Source organism: Candida margitis, assembly GCF_024628925.1.
Source record: "Candida margitis strain CBS 14175 chromosome Unknown scaffold14, whole genome shotgun sequence".
NCBI lineage: Eukaryota > Fungi > Ascomycota > Pichiomycetes > Serinales > Debaryomycetaceae > Lodderomyces > Lodderomyces margitis.
The window spans coordinates 141,158-163,449 of NW_026261739.1; the positions used below are offsets into that span (position 1 = coordinate 141,158).

Below are 22,292 nucleotides of genomic sequence, written 5' to 3' on the forward strand. Positions count from 1 at the left end.
AATCTTGGTTTAAATTAGCCAAAATTTTAGTTTCTAGAACCCTTGTGTAATGATTTTCGTCTATGCTAGAACGTTTTTTTTTATCACAGTTTCATCTAAAACGTGTAAAATCAGAATCTTTTGTTTACTTTCTCCTCCCTAAATAAACAAAGGATATATTTATTTTATTATAAACAACCAACCAAAGGGTATCTTGTTAATAGAAGGGCCATAGAGCTTAGAAATACGTTTGCAAATAGTCTTGGCTTCATACTGCTGATCCCTAGAATTTTATGCACAAGACGCTAATACCCCTCTAGTGAAATGTGCTGCTGTGACTGTTTGTGGGTGCAGATTTCAAGTGTGTGGTTTGTAAGGATTTAACGGGAAACAAGACTTAACACCCGTGGAAATGATTTAAATGCCATATTTTAAAAAGATTATAAATATCAGGGCTTTTTACCAACCAGGAGCAAATATCAAGGCTTGGAATGGTTCCTTTTTTATCCAATTAAAACCTAAGGGCAATTCTATTTCAAATAATGCGGTTATCGAATACTATCGTTTATTCCACCTTCGTTGTGGTTTGCTATTCCTTCGTTATTAGACCTCGTGAAGAAAGTTCTGTTGGGTCAGCGTTGTTGGGTGATGTGCCACAAGAAGGCCCGACCACAACTAGCCCTGTTCCACCAGTTTCTTTGGCAACACCCCTTACTAGTGGCTTGGCCCCAGCAGTTTCTTTGCCATCTCCCATTACCACTAGTGAAGTGGTTCCATCTGTTTCATTGCCCTCGCCAATTTCTGACGTGCTGAGTGCAATTCCCATTGTTTCGGCTCCAGCCGCTTTGTTTAGTGATTCCGATCCAGTTGCTTCGGTTGGTGATTCAGCTACTGCTTCTAATAGTGTAGCTCCAGCTGGTTTCCATAACTCGTTGCCAACCGTTTCACACCCAACTCATTCATGGCCATCACATTCATGGCCATCACATTCATGGCCATCACACACTTGGCCATCACATTCATGGCCATCACATTCATGGCCATCACACTCACACCCAACTCATTCGTGGCCATCCCACACTTGGCCATCACATTCATGGCCATCCCACACTTGGCCATCACATTCGTGGCCATCCCACTCACACCCAACTCATTCATGGCCATCACATTCGTGGCCATCCCACTCACACCCAACTCATTCATGGCCATCACACTCATGGCCATCACATTCATGGCCATCACACTCATGGCCATCACACTCACACCCAACTCATTCGTGGCCATCCCACACTTGGCCATCACATTCATGGCCATCACATTCGTGGCCATCACACACTTGGCCATCACATTCATGGCCATCACACTCATGGCCATCACACTCACATCCAACTCATTCATGGCCACCAGAAGAGTCAACAACCACTATTACAACTACAGAAATAACTACTACTACTTGTCACCACCACGAGTGCTATCCAACTACCATCACTACCGGTGTGACCACAATTACAGAACATGAAACCACATACACCACATGGTGCCCAATCCCAACTGAAACAGTTACCGTTCCAGAAACAACAGTTGTTACAATCACCGAATGTACGCATGATGTTTGTACCACTAAGCCAGTTACTACTGGTGTCACTACGATTACTGAGATTGAAACCACATACACTACGTGGTGTCCATTACCAACCACTGAAGCTCCAACTGAACAACCACACCCTTCTAGTGGCGGTCCAGGCTCAATTGAAACTGAAACTGAAACTGAAATAGAGACTACAATCATCATCATCACATCATGCGATGAGAAAACGTGTACTGCAGTTCCAATTACTACTGGTGTAACTACCGTTACCAATGTTGAAACTACATACACCACCTACTGCCCATTAACAACTCCTGAGCAACCTACTCCTGAGAAACCTACTCCTGAGAAACCTACTCCTGAGCAACCTACTCCTGAGCAACCTACCCCTGAGCAACCTACTCCTGAGCAACCTACTCCTGAGCAACCTACTCCTGAGCAACCTACTCCTGAGCAACCAACTACTGTTGCTGCTGAATCTTCTTCCCCAGCTGAACAGAATCCTCCTTCACCAACCATCTCAGAAATATCTGAAGCTATTGGCGCAGTCAAGTCGATTTCATTTATGGCTGGATTATTGGCTCTAGGTGCTGCTTTGTTTTAAAATAACTAGTTTGAAATCTATTTTACACTTTCTTATCATTTCATTGGCATAACTATATTTGCTATGTTAAATGTGTCTTTTTCGGTAATTCGACAAGTTAACTTTCAAAAACGGTTTACAAAGGCGCGAAAAAATGAGACCCCGCAAAATACCTTCCACCTCACACATCAGATATTCAACTTTAAAAAAGTGAGTGGTTTGTTTTGTTGAATAGCTTAGTGTTATTTTGAGGTTGGCCATCGGTAGCATAACCCAAAACACCCCCAGAAAAGAGATGCTTTCAATTTTTTCTACAATATTTTGTGATTTTTATTTATATCCGCTGGAAGATATTTTAATCTTTTTTTTATTACTTTAGGTATAGGCTTTCGGTTATTAATTTTAAAAAGGGTTCCAAAACCTTTTTTTTCGGTAATCATTGTGAAAAATTTCGTAGTTGTGTTATTACTTCTGCTTTTAAAAGTGTTAAACTCTAAGGTCTACTATAAGTCTGAAATGGATTAGAAAGTAGTCAGTGTATGTGGATGAAAATGAAGATGTCCGACAAAAGCCACTTGTTGCCGATAATGTATTTATGGGTGCAAATTTTAGAAACATAATCTCTTCCCGTATTTTGTCTTGGCTTTGTGTGTGGTTTCTTAAATCCGTTTTTAGGCGTTGGCGCACGTTTTTAAAGCCTTTCCTTACTCCTTTGCAAATGGACCGCCGTTGTTAAACTAACCTTGCGGTGATAGTGGCTTAGTTTAGAAGATAGAGCGGTAGATGTTGTTAGTCTAAATCATTGCATAAAATTCAATGTTTGTTTCAAACTTTTGTTTGTTTGTTATGGTTTATTTTTTGATCAAGGACTTGGGAGAGCCAGAAGGAGGTACATCCACAGCGTATATCCTTTGTTTGTTTAATGTTCCTCTTGGCTAAATTTAGACACTATTTAGAATCACCACAACGAAGAATCTAGAACCCTTGCATACTTATTCTTTTGTTGCACCCTTCTCCAGTATATTATTTTCTCGTCTTGTTTTTCGGCGTGTAAACAAAACTATTTTTAAAATCTATAAACAAACCCACGGTTCATTAAAATATGTTCTTCTTATATGGGGTTAAAGATATAAACAATACGTTTGAGAAAACTGTTCTTGGCTAATGTTATGATCATGAGTTTTATTTGGAACAAACAGTGATATCCCTTTGCATGACCCGTGTTAGTGTGAATACGAGGGTGAATGTGTGCTTGTGGGTGCTACGTCTTAGGGCTTAACAGAAGCGAAAGAATCAACAGCTGTGGAAATGGTTTACGTCACATATTTTGGAAATATTATAAATATCAGGCACGTTTGCCATCAATAGGCGAATATCAATGCTCGGAATGGATTTTTTTCTTGCCATATTAAAGCTCAAGAACTATTGTGTTTGAAACAATGCGGTTATCAAATATTGTCGCTTATTCCACCTTGGTTGTGGTCAGCTCCTCTTTTGCTATCAGACGCCGTGATACTACATCTAGCTCTACAACATTTTCCATTGACTTGCCACCAGGAACTACCACCAGTTCAATTCCACCAGTATCATTGCCATCTCCAATTTCAACTGACTCGATTCCACCAGTGTCGTTACCCTCGCCAATTTCAACCGACTCGATTCCACCAGTGTCGTTACCCTCGCCAATTTCAACCGACTCGATTCCACCAGTGTCGTTACCCTCGCCAATTTCAACCGACTCGATTCCACCAGTGTCGTTACCCTCACCAATTTCAACTGACTCGATTCCACCAGTGTCGTTACCCTCGCCCATTTCAACTGATTCGACTACACCAGTATCATGGCCTTCGCCAATTTCAACTGATTCGACTACACCAGTATCATGGCCTTCGCCAATTTCCGTGTCAGTGAGTTCAGCACCGATTATTTCGCTTCCTACCGTTTCATTTAGTGACTCACTGGCTCCATCTGGTACCGAAACTTCCAATGACCACCACTCACTGTGGTCTTCACACTCACACCCATCTAGACCACCAGAAGAGTCAACAACCACTATTACAACTACAGAAATAACTACTACTACTTGTCACCACCACGAGTGCTATCCAACTACCATCACTACCGGTGTGACCACTATAACTGAAACTGAAACCACATACACCACATGGTGCCCAATCCCAACTGAAACAGTTACCGTTCCAGAAACAACAGTTGTTACAATCACCGAATGTACACATGATGTTTGTACCACTAAGCCAGTTACTACTGGTGTCACTACGATTACTGAGATTGAAACCACATACACTACGTGGTGTCCATTGCCTATAGAAACAGTAACTGTACCAGAAACAACAGTTGTTACAATCACCGAATGCCACTACGATGTTTGCACTACCAAACCAGTTACCACGGGCGTTACCACCATCACTGATCATTGGACTACGTATACGACTTGGTGCCCTATTGTTACAACAACCATTACTGATCATTTCCCACCACCACCACCTCCTCCACCATCATCTTCGGTTTCAGTTCCACATCCACCAATTGAGACCACAGAAACCGAAATTGAAACAACTACCATCACCATTACTTCGTGTTCCGACTATGTTTGTACTCCTGTTGAAATCACCACTGGAGTCACTACAGTCACAGAATTCGATACTACATTCACTACATATTGTCCTATACCAGATGAAACAATAACTCTTGACCCACCCGAAATCCCTACTGTCTCGTTCCCAACTGATTCTGGCCAGACTGGTACAGGAGAAATCCCACCCGATGAAACAACAATAACCCTTGATCCTCCAGAAATCCCATCGACACATCTTTCCAATGGTGATCCTTCCGGTTCTAAATCTTCAACTGATCTTTCTGGAATACCAACAGGAATCACCATAACACCAAGCGATACCACCACCTGGGACACATGGACTACAGGGTCGGATGACACCACCACCTGGGACACATGGACTACAGGATCGGATGACACCACCACCTGGGACACATGGACTACAGGGTCGGATGACACCACCACCTGGGACACATTCACCACACCATCCAGTGAATCAGGTACTTTTACTATTTTGCCTGTTTCGGATTCCAATGTGGAAGCTCGGGAAATAACTATGGAACTCACAACGTTATCCAATGATGGATCATACAATGAGCTATCAATATTTGGATGCCTTTTGGCTATAGGTGCAGTATTGATCTAGGCCAACACATACCGACACGACGAGGTTAACATGTGTCTTAGGTTCTACCTCCCCCAAAGAAAAGGGAAAAAAAAAAAGATAAAACAATATTTTTATTTGGTTTGATATTCAATTCTGAAGTGGCCTTTTCGATGCTGGTGCATATGTGCTAAAAAAAATTGGCTTCGTTATTACTATCTTTTTGTTGTTATTTTTGAGAGAAACCTTTCGGTTATTTTTTTTTTTTACAAGTGCTTAGAATAAACATTTTCGGTTCTTAATTCGACCGTTGTAGAAGCTCTGACCGTTAGCTCGTTGGCTAAGATTTCAAAACTGTGCTCTTGGAAACTTTCATATTAATACAAAATTTATTGAAAAAAAGATACCCTACTTAGTTTTTACAAATATATATCATCATTTATATCATACACTTTCATTTCTTCCCTAACGTCAACTTTCTGACGACTCAGCCTGTCGTCATGAACTACGGGCTCTTTATCACTTAAACCCACAGTATCATCAACATTGAACTCATCAACCAACAATTTAAACCTGTCTTGCAACTGAACTGCATTTATATCACTTATGCCATACACTTTTATATTGGTGATTTTCACATCTTTCGAAAATTTAAAATAAATATCTTTACCTGGGATTTGATAATTGACGAATCGAATTGGCATTTTAATATGATTGATCCCCAGCCGTATTTGACTTGTTTTGATGAATTTAAATTTACATGCATTTATATTATGGTCAAGGGAATCTTCAACTTTGGGGAATTTCAATTTCTCGAATCCGGCTTTAGTATACGGTTTGAAGCCAATTGATGCTTGCACTGGACTCTCATCTTTATTTTCCAACTGAATCAAGATATCGGTGGGAATTATAGATGTACTTAACCGTATACCTATTTCGTCGCCTCCTTGCCAAAAGATATCATCGTCAAGAAGGACATGAATTGCATTGTTTGGGTTTTGAAGATTTTTTGCAAATATTACCCAGCCGTACCACATTTTCTGAAGCAAGTTGTGTTTATCCAAATCTGAAGTTAAAAATCCAAGTATTCTGGATCCCTGGTTATAGTCAGCATAGTTTACTAGTTTTGATCCTTTTGATATAAACTCAAGCATCGAGTTTATCCATACTTTATTTAGTGTAGAAGGAGTGTTGCGCAGTCTGGGATCAGTTGTGATTGTATCATTGACAATATTGAGTCCATCAAGGATCTTGTCCACATTGAATTCAACTTGAGATGTTATCGACTCGATGGAGTTTGAAATGGCATTGTCGACATACTCCTTCAATTCATCCACATTATCTAGTTTCTTGTCCGGTTGGAGTTCCTTTACTCTATCATCAAAGAAGGTTTGACTATATGAATCAAGAAAGTGGTACAAAAATTTGTGAAACTGGGGGGATACTTGAACTTGGCCATGTTTTAAATACACCAATTTTTCACTATCACCTGCGGGCGCAGACTTGAGAGCCAACGTTTCAATATTTGAGCTTATTTGTTCTAATTTAATTTCAGTTTGTCGTTGAAGCTCTTGTAATGACTGGTCAAAACCATCTATTCTAGTACTCACATCGGTGAGGTTTACTTCAGGACTAGGATTTGATTTGGAACTTTTATTCAACATCATAATTGCAATTACTATAATTACTGTCGCATATGATATTACAAAAATAAGGGCAGATTTCCACAGAAAGCTTCTAAGTTTTTGTGTTAACGTATTATCATCCATGGTATCCCTATCTTGTTGTTCGTCGTGATCGATTGTCTTTGACAACCGCGGTGATTCAAGTCGATGGGAATATTCCGGTACTTCGTCAGATAATCTTCTTTTATAATCCAAGTACTCCAAATCCTCGCTTTCATCATCATTAAACGACTCATTGTAAGTGTCACCATCACTTAATATATAATCTTCATCCTCGTCTTCGACATAATCATTGTCATACTGGTTATTGACAAACTTCAAATACGAGTCATTCAACTCCTCCTCATCAATATCTTCTTGTACACCATTCAACGTCATTGATATCTCCTGATCTATATCAAGTATTTTAGTTCCATTTCGATGATGTAGTTGGTGGTCTATCCCATCTGTATCGACATTTCGATACCCATTATAATCTGATGCTTTCCTTGGTGATCTTATAGGGTTTGATTTTCCAATTGTACGTTTCAAATGAATCGAATGTTCGTCATCGGTATCACCACTATACCTTGGCAATCTGGGAAATGCAGATGACATGTGTTTAAAGTGTTGATTGTAAAGGCTTCTGCAAAGTGTAAACAACGAATGCGCTTAAATGTGAACGCAAAATCATTTTGTTTTCTTTTTTCTTTCAACAAAAATTGGAGAGAGCCTTCGTTTTTTACTACTACTACTATTACTTCTACACTTTTCAAGATCCAACTACATTCGAATGGTTTAAAGTTGACCTTTTTCATGTGTGTCATTAAATAATTATGCCTATTTACGTTTACAACTTCTTAAGCAAAGTTTCAGCGCTGGAAATGTCAGTGAAATCACCACCATCCTCGTTAGCCAAGTAAACAACTTCACCATTCTTGACAATAACAGCGTATCTTTGCAATCTCTTACCCAAACCAGCACTGCTCAAGTCCAAGACGTAGTCATCACCCAATTGACTCGAAATTTTACCCTCTGGGTCAGTAGCAAAGACGACAAAGTTTTCTTCATCCTTGTAGCCAACTGCTTTTCCAAAAGCAGACAAAACGAATGGGTCATTTACAGCTAAGACAATGACTTTCTTGACACCATGCTTTTTAAATTGTTCAACATTCTTGATGTAATCAGGAATGTGTTTAAGGGAACAAGTTGGCGTGAAAGCACCTGGAATAGCAGTGATGATGACGGTTCCATCCTTCAATTCCTCTTGCAAATTAAGTGGTTTTGGAGCACCTGCCTTCAAAATCTCTGAGTGTTCATTGTCGTATGGGACGTACTTTGGTTTGACGTCTGTTGGGAATTGTTGACCAGCCATTCTTTTTTACGAAATAAAATAAATAAAATGTGTGTTGTGAGTTAATATAAGTGTTAATATGAAGTTATAGAAAGAAAGTAAAAGCAAGTAAACAATTCAATTGAAATTAAAAGTAGGAAATGTTAACTGATATATATATATATATAACGTGATTGGGGAAGTGATTTGGTTTTGATATAACTGTATTGTACTGTATTGTAATTAATAATTAGAGAGGAACAAACAAATGATTCTAGATTCTTAAAATTGCTTTGTCAATTGAATGCCAAAAAAAGACAAACAGAACAAACAGAACAAAACTAAAACCAAAACCAAATGCAAAGGCAGATGCTAATGCTAATGCTAATGCAATTAATACTCAAAGAAGCAAAAACAAAGAATCACACACACACACACACACACGATAAGAAGAAAAAGAGCATCAGAGGAGATGAAAGAAAAAAGGGGGATTATGTAATGTATACAATTCTTCTAACCTTTGCTTACAATTCAATTCCTATTAACTATAAATTCGCTTGTGTAATACTACGTGATTAGATTCTGTAAATTAATGATGAGTAATTTAGATCTAGATATAATGTCGTAATTACTCAGTTCTAAAAAGAATGCTATAGAAGGAGATATTTTATTTTTTGTTTTAAACAGCCTTGCTATATGTAAGGGTCCCGAGTATTGAATTGTATAATTAGACAAGATTGGATACCACCTCTTCCCCTCAAGCTGAAACTACAATGAGTGACTTCTGACTTTGTTAAAATGGAATAGATATTTGGCTGTAAAATAAAAGTCATAAAAGTCGTGAAAGTCGTGTACTAACCGTCGGTTTTAAGGATTATTATTTACCTTCTTTTGTCTTTTTTTATACTTCCGCCCCCACTGGGTTTTATTTCGGAGTTCCAAAGATTTTTAGAATCATCTGATTTTGCAACAGATTCAGCATTGAAAGTTTTGAAACAGTTATTCCGATAACACAAGTTCCTACAGTGTAGCCCCCCCCACACACATTTTCCCTTAGTCGCAAACAACTGCTCGTTTCTCAGGCTATGCCACTACAGATAGTTATTGTTGGAGCTGGTGTCCTTGGCCTCACAGCTGCCCTTACAGTGAGCGAAAACTTGATCGATGAACACGAGATATACATTATTGGAGAATATGGGCCCCATGACCCACGATTGAACACCTCTATGTCAAATTGTCATGAATATACATCCCCATGGGCAGGTGCCCATTTTCGTCCATTCCCCAGTGCTAATGAGCAGGATAAGAAAGAAATGAAGATGACGAGAGAGACATTGAGATACTTTGCTGAGGTTGCTGTTGCCAACCCTGAAAGTTCGATTCAATTTGTTGACGGAGTTGAGTATTTACAGTCTCCCAATGATTTATACAAGAAGGTACAATACGGATACAGCGAGGAGATGAACAACTTTGCAACCTTGAATGACCAGCAAGGGTTTACTGGATTCAAGTACGATACATGGGTGGTCAACACTGTTGTGTACTTGCAGTACCTCTATCGCAAATTGGTTTTCCAACAAAATGTCAAATTTATTCATCAAAAATTGGATAACTTAAAGCAAGTTACCACTATGTTCAAGTCACCAATAATTATTAATTGTTCAGGAATGGGTCTACAATATAACGGAGGATACGATTCACAATGTTTTCCAATCCGAGGACAAACATTATTAATTAAACCACCAAGATCGTTCAAATTGGACAAAACAGTAACCTATCAACTTGCTGATGGATCTTGGATTTTTATTATTCCTCGTCCTTTAAATGGTGGCGTTATACTTGGCGGGACTAAGCAAAAAAATGACACCCATCTTGGTATTAGGCAAGAAGACACCCATCACTTGATCAACTTGGGTAACAAGTATTTCCCCGATTTAAGAAAACGTGGTGGAGATAAATCCTATTTTGATATCGAACGAGTCAATGTTGGTTTGCGGCCAGCAAGAATCGGCGGCCTAAACACATCTGTCGAATTTCATGATGGACACACTGTGATCAACAATTATGGCGCTGGTGGAATGGGCTACGAGTTGAGCTATGGAGCTAGTCTACAAGTGTACCTGAATTTAATCTCAGTGTTGAATAAATCCAAGCTATGAAAAGGGACTACACCGGACCTGCTACTCAAAGGCTAAATCGCCATTGATCCAACGATTAACCAAATCAAGACTTGCTTCAGGTTGGTCAAAGGGAACCATGTGTCCAGCATCATAGACTCTCACAAACGTCAATTTGTCATAATTTTTCACTTCTCCAGCAATGGCGCCGCCACTCTTTGTCCGCCAAGGACGCAACTGTTGTTGCTCAAATTGTTTATAGTTTAGCTTATCACAAACCTGTAATAAACCGACCCAACTGCAAACAAAATCCTTGTCGCCAGAATAAATGAGCACTGGAATATCATCCTCTAATAAATTTTGAAGGTATTGTTGTGATGGTCGCATGTTGTCTCCATAAACTTCAAATGGAAATGCAACAGAATCTTTACACATTTGGAACTCAGTTGCTTCAGGCACGCCGAGTGCTTGTTTCACATTTGCAAGGTTCAAGTATTGGTCAATTGGTTGGGATTCAACATAGCAATCAGAGGTGTTGGCCACACATTCTTTGCGAATATCATACGGGTTGAGACCAAGTCGAGAAAACGGTGCGCCCACTTCCTTGCCCAACCTTCTAGCATATACACATGACGAAACCTCACCATACTTGTAGCACAACTCGTCAATCTTTTTGAACACTTGATACTTTTCCTCCATGTATTGACATTCACTTGAATTGAGAAGTTTCTTGTACCCACCTTCACCACAAGCCATAGGCCTATATGCACCAATTTGTGTCAATGGGTCTATAATCCCGTTCCCTATGAGCACAGAGGTGAGATTGAATGTAATTGTTCTCAGATTCCGTTTGAAAGTAGATACCAAGTTGGGGATGTAATGTCCACTATACGACTCGCCAGCAATGTGAAATTTGACCTTCCTAAACTGGGGAAAACGGTCAAGGAAAAACTCAATAAACATGTATATCAGTTGAGTTGCAGTATCGGTGTTTAGTGCCGGTATGCCTCCATATGAAAACCCCGTGTAAGTAGGTTGGTCCAAAAATATAACAGAAGCATTTGAATTCCACGACCAAGGATTATGGACCGGCTTGACTTCGGTATTGATTGAACTGGGCCCCAATTCAAAAAACAATCCGTAACTTGACGAGCAACCGGGCCCACCAGTTAACCATAAAATCAAAGGGTCAGTAGCCGGATTAGATCTGCTTTCAAAAAACCAGTAGAATATGTTTTGTTGAGTAAGATCACATTTAAAGTACCCTGCATACTGTCCTATATATGGGGATTCTATTCCCAAGGAAGCTATTGACCTAGTGAAAAGAGTGTAGGACGGGTATTGTTTGAGGGTATGTGCTGTTGCAACATCAAAAGCTGCTTGAAGTGAGACAGCGAGGGCTATAAAAATTATAACAAGAATGATTGCTTTCATCGTGATGCTGTTAATGTTGTAGTATCATTGCTTAAAGACGTTATTTATACTCGAGTAATTAAAAGTCGTGCCGTGCAATTCCCAATATCCGGTTTAAGAATTGCTCGCAAAACTCAAAGAGCCAATCTCCGTGTATAGATTTGTAAAGAAAGATAAGGACAATTGTGGTGTCATACATTGTTCTATGTATGACACCAATCTGTTGTATGTGATGTCATGTGAAAATATACTGCAACAAACACTGCTACAAGTATCTTTCTCAATGGTATTCGTATGGACCCTGTTGCAAATAACTTCAAACGCAATTTTTTGAATACTTTGTACAGTGGTCTAAATCCATTTGGTAAGCAGCTTACACAAGTGAACTTTTAAATGGTAACTTAGCTCAATTGCATTGACTCTAATATTTGCAGATTATTCTACTTTCTGTTTCAATTCAACTTTCCAATTATTTGTATTGATTTCCAATCAAAATACGACAGATAATTATTTAAATATTAAGCTTATTCTCATCATGTATTTACCTACATACTACTCCTAAATGTAAAACAAACTTGCGGCAATCAATCTCACTACGTTTAGGATAAAATTTTCGTTAAGCGAGCTCCTAAATGAAACTTTTTTGGGGTTAATTTTGAGTTGGATTCAATTCTAAGGCATACTTTATTTTCACAACTTTATTTTCGCAACTTTATTTCGCCTCTATTGTATGATCAGCGACTAAGCATAATTCAAATACTTCTTGCAAACATTATGTCAAAAGCAGCTTTGTTATTTTGGACTAATAATGCCTTCCTATTATGTATTTTTGTTCCAGGGAGACGTTGCACAGAGTGGGCTGCTATTCAAAGCGTTACCTCTCGTACATGCCCTTTTTTAAGCTTTTTCGTTTGCAACTTTTATTATTCTGCCGCCCCACTGACCTCCACACTTAAAGCCAAGCTCGATTATCATGTTACATTATTTTTCTAATCCCTTACCTACTAGCAAAGAAGATGTGCCACAAAAGGTAAAGAGACGGAAGACCAGGTCCACTTTCTGATCTAGAGTCAACAAACAAGGCAGTGTGGAGAAGCTTCTATCTGCCAATTAAGTTTGCAGCTATAATCAAGACAAAGACGACACCAGGATATATAGAGAAGCAATTATCCAACGGCAACGAACCAAAAGTTGGACCTGATTCAGCTATAATCTCATATTTTCAACTTCCCAATTAGTGGACCTTGTTGAATTGAGGGGTAACCTTTACTCAATTGACTTCACTTATAGTGCTCACCATGGCAGATACAGACTACATTCCATTACCACAGAGCGCAGGTTATGCTGTTCTTGTTGGCTTAGGCGGCTTATTCGCAGTGGGAATGATGCTTACCACTTACTTATTAAGAAGATACAATAAAGAAATTATCACGGCTGAAGAGTTTGCAACTGCAGGAAGATCAGTTAAATCCGGATTGATTAGTTCCGCAGTTGTTTCATCTTGGACATGGGCAGCAACTTTATTAACATCTACGACCCAAACATACAAGAATGGAGTTTTCGGATCATGCGGGTATGCATTTGGTGCCACTGCTCAAATCACTTTGTTTGCGACATTGGCAATTAAAGCCAAAGAGAGAGCACCTCTGGCAAGAACTTATATGGAAATTATCAGAGCAAGATATGGAGCACCTGCCCATATTGTTTATATCATTTGGGGTTTAGCCACTAATGTTATGGTCACAATAATGTTAATCACTGGTGGTGCAGCTACTGTTCGTGATTTAACTGGTATGAACCCAGTGGCCTCCTGCTTATTGATTGGTCTTTCTCCCACTGTGTACTCAGTATTTGGTGGTATCAAAGCTACCATTTTAACGGATTTTGCTCACACTGTTGTGTTGCTTATTATTATTTTGGTTTTTGGTTTCAGCACTTGGGCTACAAGTCCTGTTTTGGGATCGCCTGGTGTTGTTTGGGACTTGGTGACTAAAGCTGGGGAAGAGTATCCCGTAGCTGGAAACCATGAAGGCTCGTACTTGACAATTAATTCTCGATCAGGTGGAATCTTTTTTGTGATTACCATCGTTGGTGGGTTTGGAAATGTGTTTTTGGATAATGGTTACTACAACAAGGCATTTGCTGCTGATCCAGCTTCCGCTTATAAAGGATACATATTGGGCTCATTAGCGTGGCTTCCAATTCCAGCATTTTGTTCGTTGACTATGGGTTTAGCTGGCTTAGCCCTTGAACGAACAGACCATTGGCCATTAGGAAGACCTATGACCCCACAGGAAGTGGCAGCTGGCTTGGTATTACCAAACACGGCTTCAGCTTTATTAGGTAAGACGGGTGCGGTGCTTAGTTTAATTGTGACTTATATGGCATGCACCAGTGCCATGTCATCGGAATTAATTTCTGTGTCAACAATTGCTACATACGATATTTATCGAACTTATATCAAGCCTGATGCAAATGGTAAAAAGTTGATATTCATTTCGCATGTCAGTTGCGGTGTGTTTGCTTATCTTATGGCTGGAATTTCAATTGGACTTTACTATGCTAATGTTTCAATGGGGTTCTTGTATGAATTGATGGGAATTCTTGCAGGTGGCGCGGTGTTAGGTTCGGCAATGACGATCTTGTCGTCAAAGCAAAACTGGCAAGCTGCTACTTTCTCCCCTCCCATTGCTGCTACCATGGCAATTATGTCGTGGTTAGTTGTTTGCAAAACCAAATTCAAATCAATCACCTATGACAACTTGTTTGAGGATGATGCTATGTTGACGGGCAACATTGTGTCTTTACTTTTCCCCTTGATTACAGTTCCATTATTTACCATAATTTTCAAACCACAAAACTTTGACTGGAAGTTATTGGAGACACGAATCACCAGGGTGGATGAAACAGAAGAGTTATTAGCAGCTACTGGTAAAAAATACCGTGACGATGAGAAATTGAATCCTGTAAAGTCAGATTTATCAGTTATTGCTAGTTGCTTGGCAGAAAACAAACGTGACAAATATAGGCACGAGCAGGAGCGGTTGCACAAAGCTTTCAAGACAACAGCTATCGTGTGTGTGGTTTTGTCCTTATGTTTGGTTATACTTTTCCCTATCCCATTATACGCCAGCAAGTATATTTTCTCAAAGAGATTCTTCACAGGCTGGGTGATTGTTTTCTTTATTTGGATATTCTACACCGTGTTCCAAGTCATTGTATATCCTATTTGGGAAGGAAGAGCAACATTGTATCACACAGCAAGAGGCATCTACTGGGATTGTACAGGACAGTCGCACAAGTTATATGAATGGCAGGAGTCTCATCCAGAAGACTTGCATGCAGTGCAGTCACAAGTAATTGCCCAGTTATCTCAGGAGAATAGTTCAACTGCAGAACTAGGCCATGTAACAGCCTTAAACGAAAGTCATATAGATGACCGTTTAGCTGATGAGAAGAAATGAACTGTATGGTAAGGAGCGGAAATTCAATAAAAATGATGAAATGGCTGGAAGGAAATACTCAAAGCAAAGGCTTCATACTTCAATGATTAACTCTATTCTTATGATTAAATATTAATATAAATACTCTTTTGTATGTGTGCTTGCTTTTCATGTTGGTCAATTAGTATATTGAAGCACACTTGTGGCCAATTGATACATATCTATATTCCCCAACCGTCACAACATAGCACTATTAACTGGGATATATAACCTGTATAATCCTCAGCAATGCTAACTTTTGTAGCACAATATACGTGTATTCTCACCTCATTATTCATTATCACATCTTCCTATGTCATATCAAATACGAGATCACATATTATAATTCAAGCACATGAATCAAGTGTAAAACTACCACACCACAACATAGTGTTCAGTTTCTCTCGGCAATACTCACCTACTTTCTAACCCACGTGCTAACTACTAGTGAGATAACGCTGCCAACTATTCCTCCAAGGTACGCACCTACCAACAATGTGATAGGCCATTGTTGCCATGGCCGATCCCAGTCCAACGGTATTGGGATGACCCCCAACCAACAACCACCTAATGTCAACAAAACTTGCGAAAGTACCGGGTGTCCAAATATTGTATAATATATATGGTCTTGGTTGAACAAAAGCTTAAAATGTTGGAAATCCAAGGAGTATAGCACAATCAATGGGCTAAACACTAATTGTGACAAATGCAATGCCAAGCATGCTGTTTTGAACGAGAACATGAAAACAGGTGCTCCCAATAGTATTATAGCTGTGAATAATGGTACGGCTAAAACTATACTCACGAGCACACTGGACACAACTAATAGTGGAACGTTGGTGTGTTTAGATTTCCTCACTGTATTTTTTGCTAGTATAAAATTGTAAGCAGCCTGAATTGGTAAACTTGTAAGGAACCCTCTAAGCATGATCCCATCAACATTCTTTGTTATTCCATAGTGAAATAACCCCCAGAGAATGAGGATGTTGTGAATAGGTATCGCGATGAGACTGCTTGTAAGTTGTGGAACCACCGACACTTGCTTTGTCGATGTAGGCTTTGCGCTATCATCAGTCACAGTTTCCCCAGTGACATCTTGGTTAAATGAAACGGTTTTCTTTACTGGTTTGGGTTTGACATTTCCTTGAGACCCTTGCTGATTTACACGCTTCATGTTGTTGTTTCTCAATGGTTTCGGTTTCGGGAAGAAAAATTAGTTCGTTGAAAAAAAAAATTAAAATCCAAAAATACAAAACAATAATACCAACCTCAACAGTGTAACAGAATGGACGCGTACCAGGAGTTTCTAGATCCTTCCAGGATAAGTTGTTGTATTGGGTGTAACTTCATATCTCCCTCCGATAAGCATTTGGTTGTTGCAAAAGGCTCATTACTTCAGATATTCGAGGTTATACTTTTAAAACAGTCGACTCCAAATAAGCCCCAATACCAATTGAAATTAGTTGAGCAGTTTAAACTACAAGGAACGGTAACGGGATTGAAACCATTACGAACTTCTGAATGTCCGCATCTAGACTATGTGATTGTATCAACAAAATATGCCAAGTTTTCAATAATCAAATGGGACCATCAATTACACAGTATCTCTACTGTTTCATTACACTATTACGAAAACTGCATTCAGCATTCAACATTTGAGAAGTTGGCAATTTCAGATTTGATAGTTGAACCAACCTACAGCTCAGTTTCATGTCTTCGATACAAGAACCTTCTCTGTTTTTTACCATTTGAGGGAGTGGATGATGAGGATGAGGATGACTCAGATAACGATGATATTGACGAAGATGAGAAAAATAATGACGTAGAGGAAAACAACAATGGGTCGTACGAGAAGAGTGCATTTTATGATTCCAGTTTTATTATAGACTCGAGTGTTCTTGATTCCTCAATTGATACCGTTGTTGACGTGCAGTTCTTACACAATTACCGGGAGCCAACGATTGCTATATTGTCAACCAAGTCTAATGCCTGGGCGGGAAACTTGACCAAGAACAAGGATAACGTACAGTTTCAAGTTATGACTTTGGATCTTCAATCAAAGTCTACGTTGTCTGTATTCGATATTGACAATTTGCCTTACGACATTGATAGGATAATACCGTTACCGAAACCTTTGAACGGTTGTCTATTGATTGGATGTAACGAAATTATCCATGTCGATAACGGAGGTATTGCCAAAAGGATATCGGTCAACTCCTTCACATCGGTCATCACAGCTTCGGTGAAAAGCTACCAAGATGAAAGTGAATTGAATTTAAAGTTGGAAAACTGTCTTGTCATGCCCATACCAGAAGATCATCGTGTGTTGCTTGTACTAGCAACTGGCCAATTCTACTTTTTGAATTTCGAGCTTGATGGTAAGTCAATAAAGAGGATCCATCTTGAACTGGTAGACTCGAAAGTGTATGATTCTGTTAAGCTAACATACCCTGGAGAGGTTGCTGTCTTGGATAGGAACTTACTCTTCTTTGCTAACCATAACGGTGACAGTCCATTGGTAGAGGTCAAGTACACGAGCTCTTCAAATGTAGTTGAAAAAGAGGAAAAAGAAGAACAACAAGAAGAAGATTCAGACGAAGATGATCTATACAAAGAGGACGAAGAGGAAGAAGGGCAAAAAATAATGAGAAATTCACATATTGAATTTAAATCACATGACACGCTTGTAAATAACAGTCCCGTGTCCTCATTCACTCTTGGATTATGCTCAAAAGAAAAATACAAATCAAACTTACCGAATCCAAATTACAATGAAGTCTCAATCATTAGCAACTCTGGCTCTCACGATCAATCCACGCTCAATGTCATTGCCCCCACCATTCAGCCTCAGATATCCTCGTCGTTGACGTTCTCCCAAGTCAATCGTATGTGGAATTTGAACCAAAAGTATTTAATCACGTCCGACGACAAAAATGAAAAGTCGGAAATTTTTCAAATCGAAAAGTCATACAAAAGAATGAAGTCAAAGGATTTCGTCAACAATGAGACGACAATCAATGTTCACGAATTGAACAACGGTAAATACATTTTGCAAATTACACCAAAACAAATCATTCTATTTGATACTAAATTCAAAAAAAGACTATCCCTTACAGATGAAATTAAAGATGATGAAATTTTGAGTAGTACATTGCGTGATGAATTGTTGATGATATTCCTCGCCAGTGGTGATGTAATGGTTTTCTCAATCAACACTTATAACGAGTCGTATTCAAAGGTTGAAATTCCAAAGCTATTGGAAGATACAATTATCACAACCGGTTACATTACCAGCTCTCATTTATTAAACGCTGTGCTGAAAAACATAGAGCTATTAACCAACTCGAAAAAGAGACGCCATAGCTCAGTTCAATCAGCAACGCCAATCAATCTTGAGCCACCAAAGTCAACGAAACAAAAAATCTTTGTCTTGGTCACTGGTGACAACAGAGTTGTAGCGTTCAATCGTCACCATAATGGGAGGTGTTACCAGTTGGATAATATAAGCAAGTTTAGCGACGTACTTCAACTAAATTTCTTTGATATTGAACAATCGCCACCAGATCCCTTCATTAAGCAAATAATGTTGAATGAGTTGGGAGATAAAGACCACAGGGAAGAGTACTTGACGATTCTAACTATTGGTGGTGAGGTGCTAATGTACAAGCTATTCTATGACGGTGAAAACTATTTGTTCAAAAAGGAAAAAGACTTGAAAATCACTGGTGCCCCTGAGAATGCATTCAATTTGGGTACCATGGTGGAAAGAAGATTGGTGTATTTCCCAAACTTGAATGGATACACAAGCATTTTTGTAACAGGCGTGATCCCTTATCTTATAATCAAGTCCTGTCATTCCATTCCCCGAATATACCAGTTTTCCAAAATTCCAGCTGTATCTATATCGGCATTTTCTGATTCTAAAATTAAAAACGGATTAATTTTTCTTGACAATAATCAGAATGCTCGAATATGTGAGCTATCATTGGATTATAACTACGAATTCAACTTGCCCATACGGAGGATCCACATTGGTGAACTGATCAAATCTATAACATATCACGAACAGTCTGATACGGTTATTATTTCCACCTTCAAAGAAATACCTTATGACTGTGTTGACGAAGAAGGTAAACCGATTGCTGGTGTCATGAAAGACAAACCACCTGCTACATCGTTTAAAGGATCAATAAAGTTGGTTTCTACTTACAATTGGAAGGTCATTGATACAGTGGAGCTACAAGATAACGAGGTTGGCATGACTATCAAATCCATGGTTCTTGATGTAGGCTCATCATTGAAAAAGTTCAAGACTAAAAAAGAATACGTTGTCATTGGTATAAGTAAATTGCGAATGGAAGATCTCGCTGCTAACGGTTCTTTTAAGATATACAATATTATTGATATCATACCTGAACCTGGTAAACCAGAGACCAATCACAAGTTCAAAGAAGTGTTCCAAGAAGATACTAGAGGAGCAGTGACCAGTATATGTGATTTGAGTGGTAGATTCTTAGTTGGTCAAGGTCAAAAAGTGATTGTTAGAGACTTGGAAGATGATGGAGTAGTTCCAGTGGCGTTCTTGGACACCCCTGTTTATGTATCAGAGGCAAAAAGCTTTGGAAACCTTTTAATTTTGGGTGATCCCTTGAAGAGTATTTGGCTTGTTGGATTCGAAGCAGACCCTTTCCGCATGGTTATGCTAGGGAAAGATAGACAGCATCTCCATGTTGAATGCGCCGATTTCATCGTCAAGGACGAAGAGATTTTCATTTTGGTGGCCGACGTGAACAATGGGTTGCATTTGATTCAGTTCGATCCTGATGACCCCAAATCGATCAATGGAACAATTTTAATCAACAAGGCATCCTTTGAAACCAACAGCCAAACGACTTGTTTACGTTCGGTACCGAAAGGTGAATCAGGTAATTACCAAACTATTGGTTCAACTATAGATGGCGCATTCTTCAACGTATTCCCTATCAATGAATCGACTTACAGAAGAATGTATATTGTTCAGCAACAAATTTCAGATAAAGAGTACCATTATTGTGGGTTGAATCCAAGATTGAATCGGTTAGGTGGTGCTATACGCGTCCAAGATAATGAGACTAATGCTAAGCCCATATTGGACTACAATTTAATCAAGGAGTTTGCTAAATTGAATCTTGATAGGCAAAAGAATATTGCGACAAAGATTAATATCAAAGGTCTGGCTCATGACATTTGGAAGGATTTAATTGAGCTCGAATATTCCTTGGAAGATTTTTAGGTAACTAGAAAATTGTATAGAGCAGTACCACACATTATTAAATTAAAATTTTTTATTTACTAATACAATTATGATTTCAAATCTAACTTTACTATATCATCATCATTAATACCGAAATAGCTACGGTGACTAACCCTGTTGCTCCCATAGAGACAGCAGCGCCTTCATAAGTGTTTATACTATATGATTCCGTGGTTGAGGAGCTAGAACCAACTGCAACAGTCTCCTTGGACGTTGCTTGTTGTTGTTCTGCGGTTGGGGTTTCTGTGACAATGTTGTCGGTGATAACATTGACTGTAGCTTGTGATTTAGACTTGGAAGCGGAGGACGTACTCTGTGGCTTGGATTGTTCTGGTGAGGATGGTTGTGATGCTGCAGAAGATGGTTGTGGTGCAGCGGAGGATGGCTTTGGTGCAGCGGAGGATGGTTGTGGTACCACAGAAGATGGTTGTGGTACCACAGAAGATGGTTGTGGTGCCACAGAAGATGGCTGTTGTGCTTCTGAAGAAGAATCAGCTGTTTTAGTTGACGATTGTGAAGCTTCAGTCAATGGACAGTATGTTGTGTATACAGTATCGACATCGCTAATAATCTTGACACCAGTTGTCTTTGGAACTTCAGAACACTTGTTTTCAGAACATGATGTTATGGTAACCAAAGTAGTTAAATATTCAGTATGTGGTTCAACTGGAACTGCGGTGGTTGAAGCAGTAGACTTGGTAGATTGAGAAGCATCATCTGACGAAGTCTCGGAAGTAACAGGAACAGTTGATTCTACGGCTGAGTTTGTTTCCTTGGATATACTTTGAGCAGTTTCACTAGTAGCAGTTTCTTCAACCTCGGAATGAGAGGCAGTAGCTCCTTGACCTGCATTAGACTGAGACCAAGATGATGTTTCTTCCGATTGTTCAGTCGCGCTAACTTCAGTAGGTTCAACAGGGACACCTGTAGTTACAACAGTTAAAATACCATTGATTGTAGTTGTATAGGTAGTCAATCTTCCGATATCAGTAGTAACATGGCATTGTCCATTCGAGTCACAAACTGTACGAGTGATATCAACAGCTTCGGAGGCATATGCGGTTTGGTACGCGTATGAAACCTTTCTCGATTTTGTAGTTGTTGATGACAAGGAACTAGATGTAGCAGGTGCTGCATTCACTTCGGCAATAGAACTGTTGCCGTAGTAACCGCCTGAAAGTGCTGATGAGGGTAAAACTGGCAAGTCCGATGAAGACGATGAGCAAGATGATGAAATTGTGGTTGACCTAATGGTTAAAACATCTGAGGCAGCAGCGGCTACTGCAATTAATGCACTCAACGTGATTACTCCTTTCATTTGGTATTGTTATTCTATGATTTGATGGTTGTTTCGCAAAACAGCAACAGCATTCAACATTTGCAAGTCAGAAACATAGCCAGCTATTTATAATATTCCCCAGGGTATGGAACCAAAATTTTACTTGCTGTAACAATGCATTGGAGGTGTCGTTTCTGAAGAAGTATTCCTGGCTGGTAATACCTTATTGAGATAGTTTTGGGCTTTCATAATGGCTTTCTTTTCTAATGCATGGGTAGGAACATGGCTGGTGAGATTGTCGCATTATTACACAAAAAAGAAAAACTAAAATTTGAAGTCTGGCTGTTTAATCCAAATCGGGACTTGTGTGCGGCTTATAGGC

General features: G+C 39.2%; 10 protein-coding genes across 10 annotated transcripts; 5 read left to right on the forward strand and 5 right to left on the reverse strand. All coding sequences in view use genetic code 12, as the record gives it.

Moving 5' to 3' along the window:
* Window positions 1-521: 521 nt before the first annotated feature.
* On the forward strand, window positions 522-2,171 carry CANMA_000441 (uncharacterized protein; the record flags this gene model as incomplete). Its single annotated transcript, XM_051816676.1, has 1 exon — window positions 522-2,171. One exon carries the CDS (start codon window positions 522-524, stop codon window positions 2,169-2,171), a length of 1,650 nt encoding a protein of 549 aa, XP_051673958.1.
* A 1,418-nt stretch (window positions 2,172-3,589) lies between these two features.
* CANMA_000442 (MS4A18) lies at window positions 3,590-5,371 on the forward strand (the record flags this gene model as incomplete). Its single annotated transcript, XM_051816687.1, has 1 exon — window positions 3,590-5,371. One exon carries the CDS (start codon window positions 3,590-3,592, stop codon window positions 5,369-5,371), a length of 1,782 nt encoding a protein of 593 aa, XP_051673959.1.
* A 377-nt stretch (window positions 5,372-5,748) lies between these two features.
* Window positions 5,749-7,611, reverse strand: CANMA_000443 (uncharacterized protein; the record flags this gene model as incomplete). Its single annotated transcript, XM_051816698.1, has 1 exon — window positions 5,749-7,611. One exon carries the CDS (start codon window positions 7,609-7,611, stop codon window positions 5,749-5,751), a length of 1,863 nt encoding a protein of 620 aa, XP_051673960.1.
* Window positions 7,612-7,843: 232 nt separating this feature from the next.
* On the reverse strand, window positions 7,844-8,368 carry AHP1 (thioredoxin peroxidase; the record flags this gene model as incomplete). The annotated part of the gene is made up of 1 exon (XM_051816709.1): window positions 7,844-8,368. The coding sequence occupies one exon, from the start codon at window positions 8,366-8,368 to the stop codon at window positions 7,844-7,846; it is 525 nt and encodes a 174-aa protein (XP_051673961.1).
* A 1,043-nt stretch (window positions 8,369-9,411) lies between these two features.
* Window positions 9,412-10,485, forward strand: DAO2 (Dao2p; the record flags this gene model as incomplete). The annotated part of the gene is made up of 1 exon (XM_051816720.1): window positions 9,412-10,485. The coding sequence occupies one exon, from the start codon at window positions 9,412-9,414 to the stop codon at window positions 10,483-10,485; it is 1,074 nt and encodes a 357-aa protein (XP_051673962.1).
* A 21-nt stretch (window positions 10,486-10,506) lies between these two features.
* Window positions 10,507-11,877, reverse strand: CANMA_000446 (S10 family peptidase; the record flags this gene model as incomplete). Its single annotated transcript, XM_051816731.1, has 1 exon — window positions 10,507-11,877. One exon carries the CDS (start codon window positions 11,875-11,877, stop codon window positions 10,507-10,509), a length of 1,371 nt encoding a protein of 456 aa, XP_051673963.1.
* Window positions 11,878-13,154: 1,277 nt separating this feature from the next.
* Window positions 13,155-15,320, forward strand: CANMA_000447 (sodium:solute symporter family protein; the record flags this gene model as incomplete). Its single annotated transcript, XM_051816742.1, has 1 exon — window positions 13,155-15,320. One exon carries the CDS (start codon window positions 13,155-13,157, stop codon window positions 15,318-15,320), a length of 2,166 nt encoding a protein of 721 aa, XP_051673964.1.
* Window positions 15,321-15,756: 436 nt separating this feature from the next.
* On the reverse strand, window positions 15,757-16,512 carry CANMA_000448 (mannose-ethanolamine phosphotransferase; the record flags this gene model as incomplete). Its single annotated transcript, XM_051816752.1, has 1 exon — window positions 15,757-16,512. One exon carries the CDS (start codon window positions 16,510-16,512, stop codon window positions 15,757-15,759), a length of 756 nt encoding a protein of 251 aa, XP_051673965.1.
* A 111-nt stretch (window positions 16,513-16,623) lies between these two features.
* On the forward strand, window positions 16,624-20,610 carry CANMA_000449 (cleavage/polyadenylation factor CFT1; the record flags this gene model as incomplete). The annotated part of the gene is made up of 1 exon (XM_051816763.1): window positions 16,624-20,610. The coding sequence occupies one exon, from the start codon at window positions 16,624-16,626 to the stop codon at window positions 20,608-20,610; it is 3,987 nt and encodes a 1,328-aa protein (XP_051673966.1).
* A 91-nt stretch (window positions 20,611-20,701) lies between these two features.
* On the reverse strand, window positions 20,702-21,949 carry PGA38 (Pga38p; the record flags this gene model as incomplete). Its single annotated transcript, XM_051816775.1, has 1 exon — window positions 20,702-21,949. The coding sequence occupies one exon, from the start codon at window positions 21,947-21,949 to the stop codon at window positions 20,702-20,704; it is 1,248 nt and encodes a 415-aa protein (XP_051673967.1).
* Window positions 21,950-22,292: the final 343 nt, after the last annotated feature.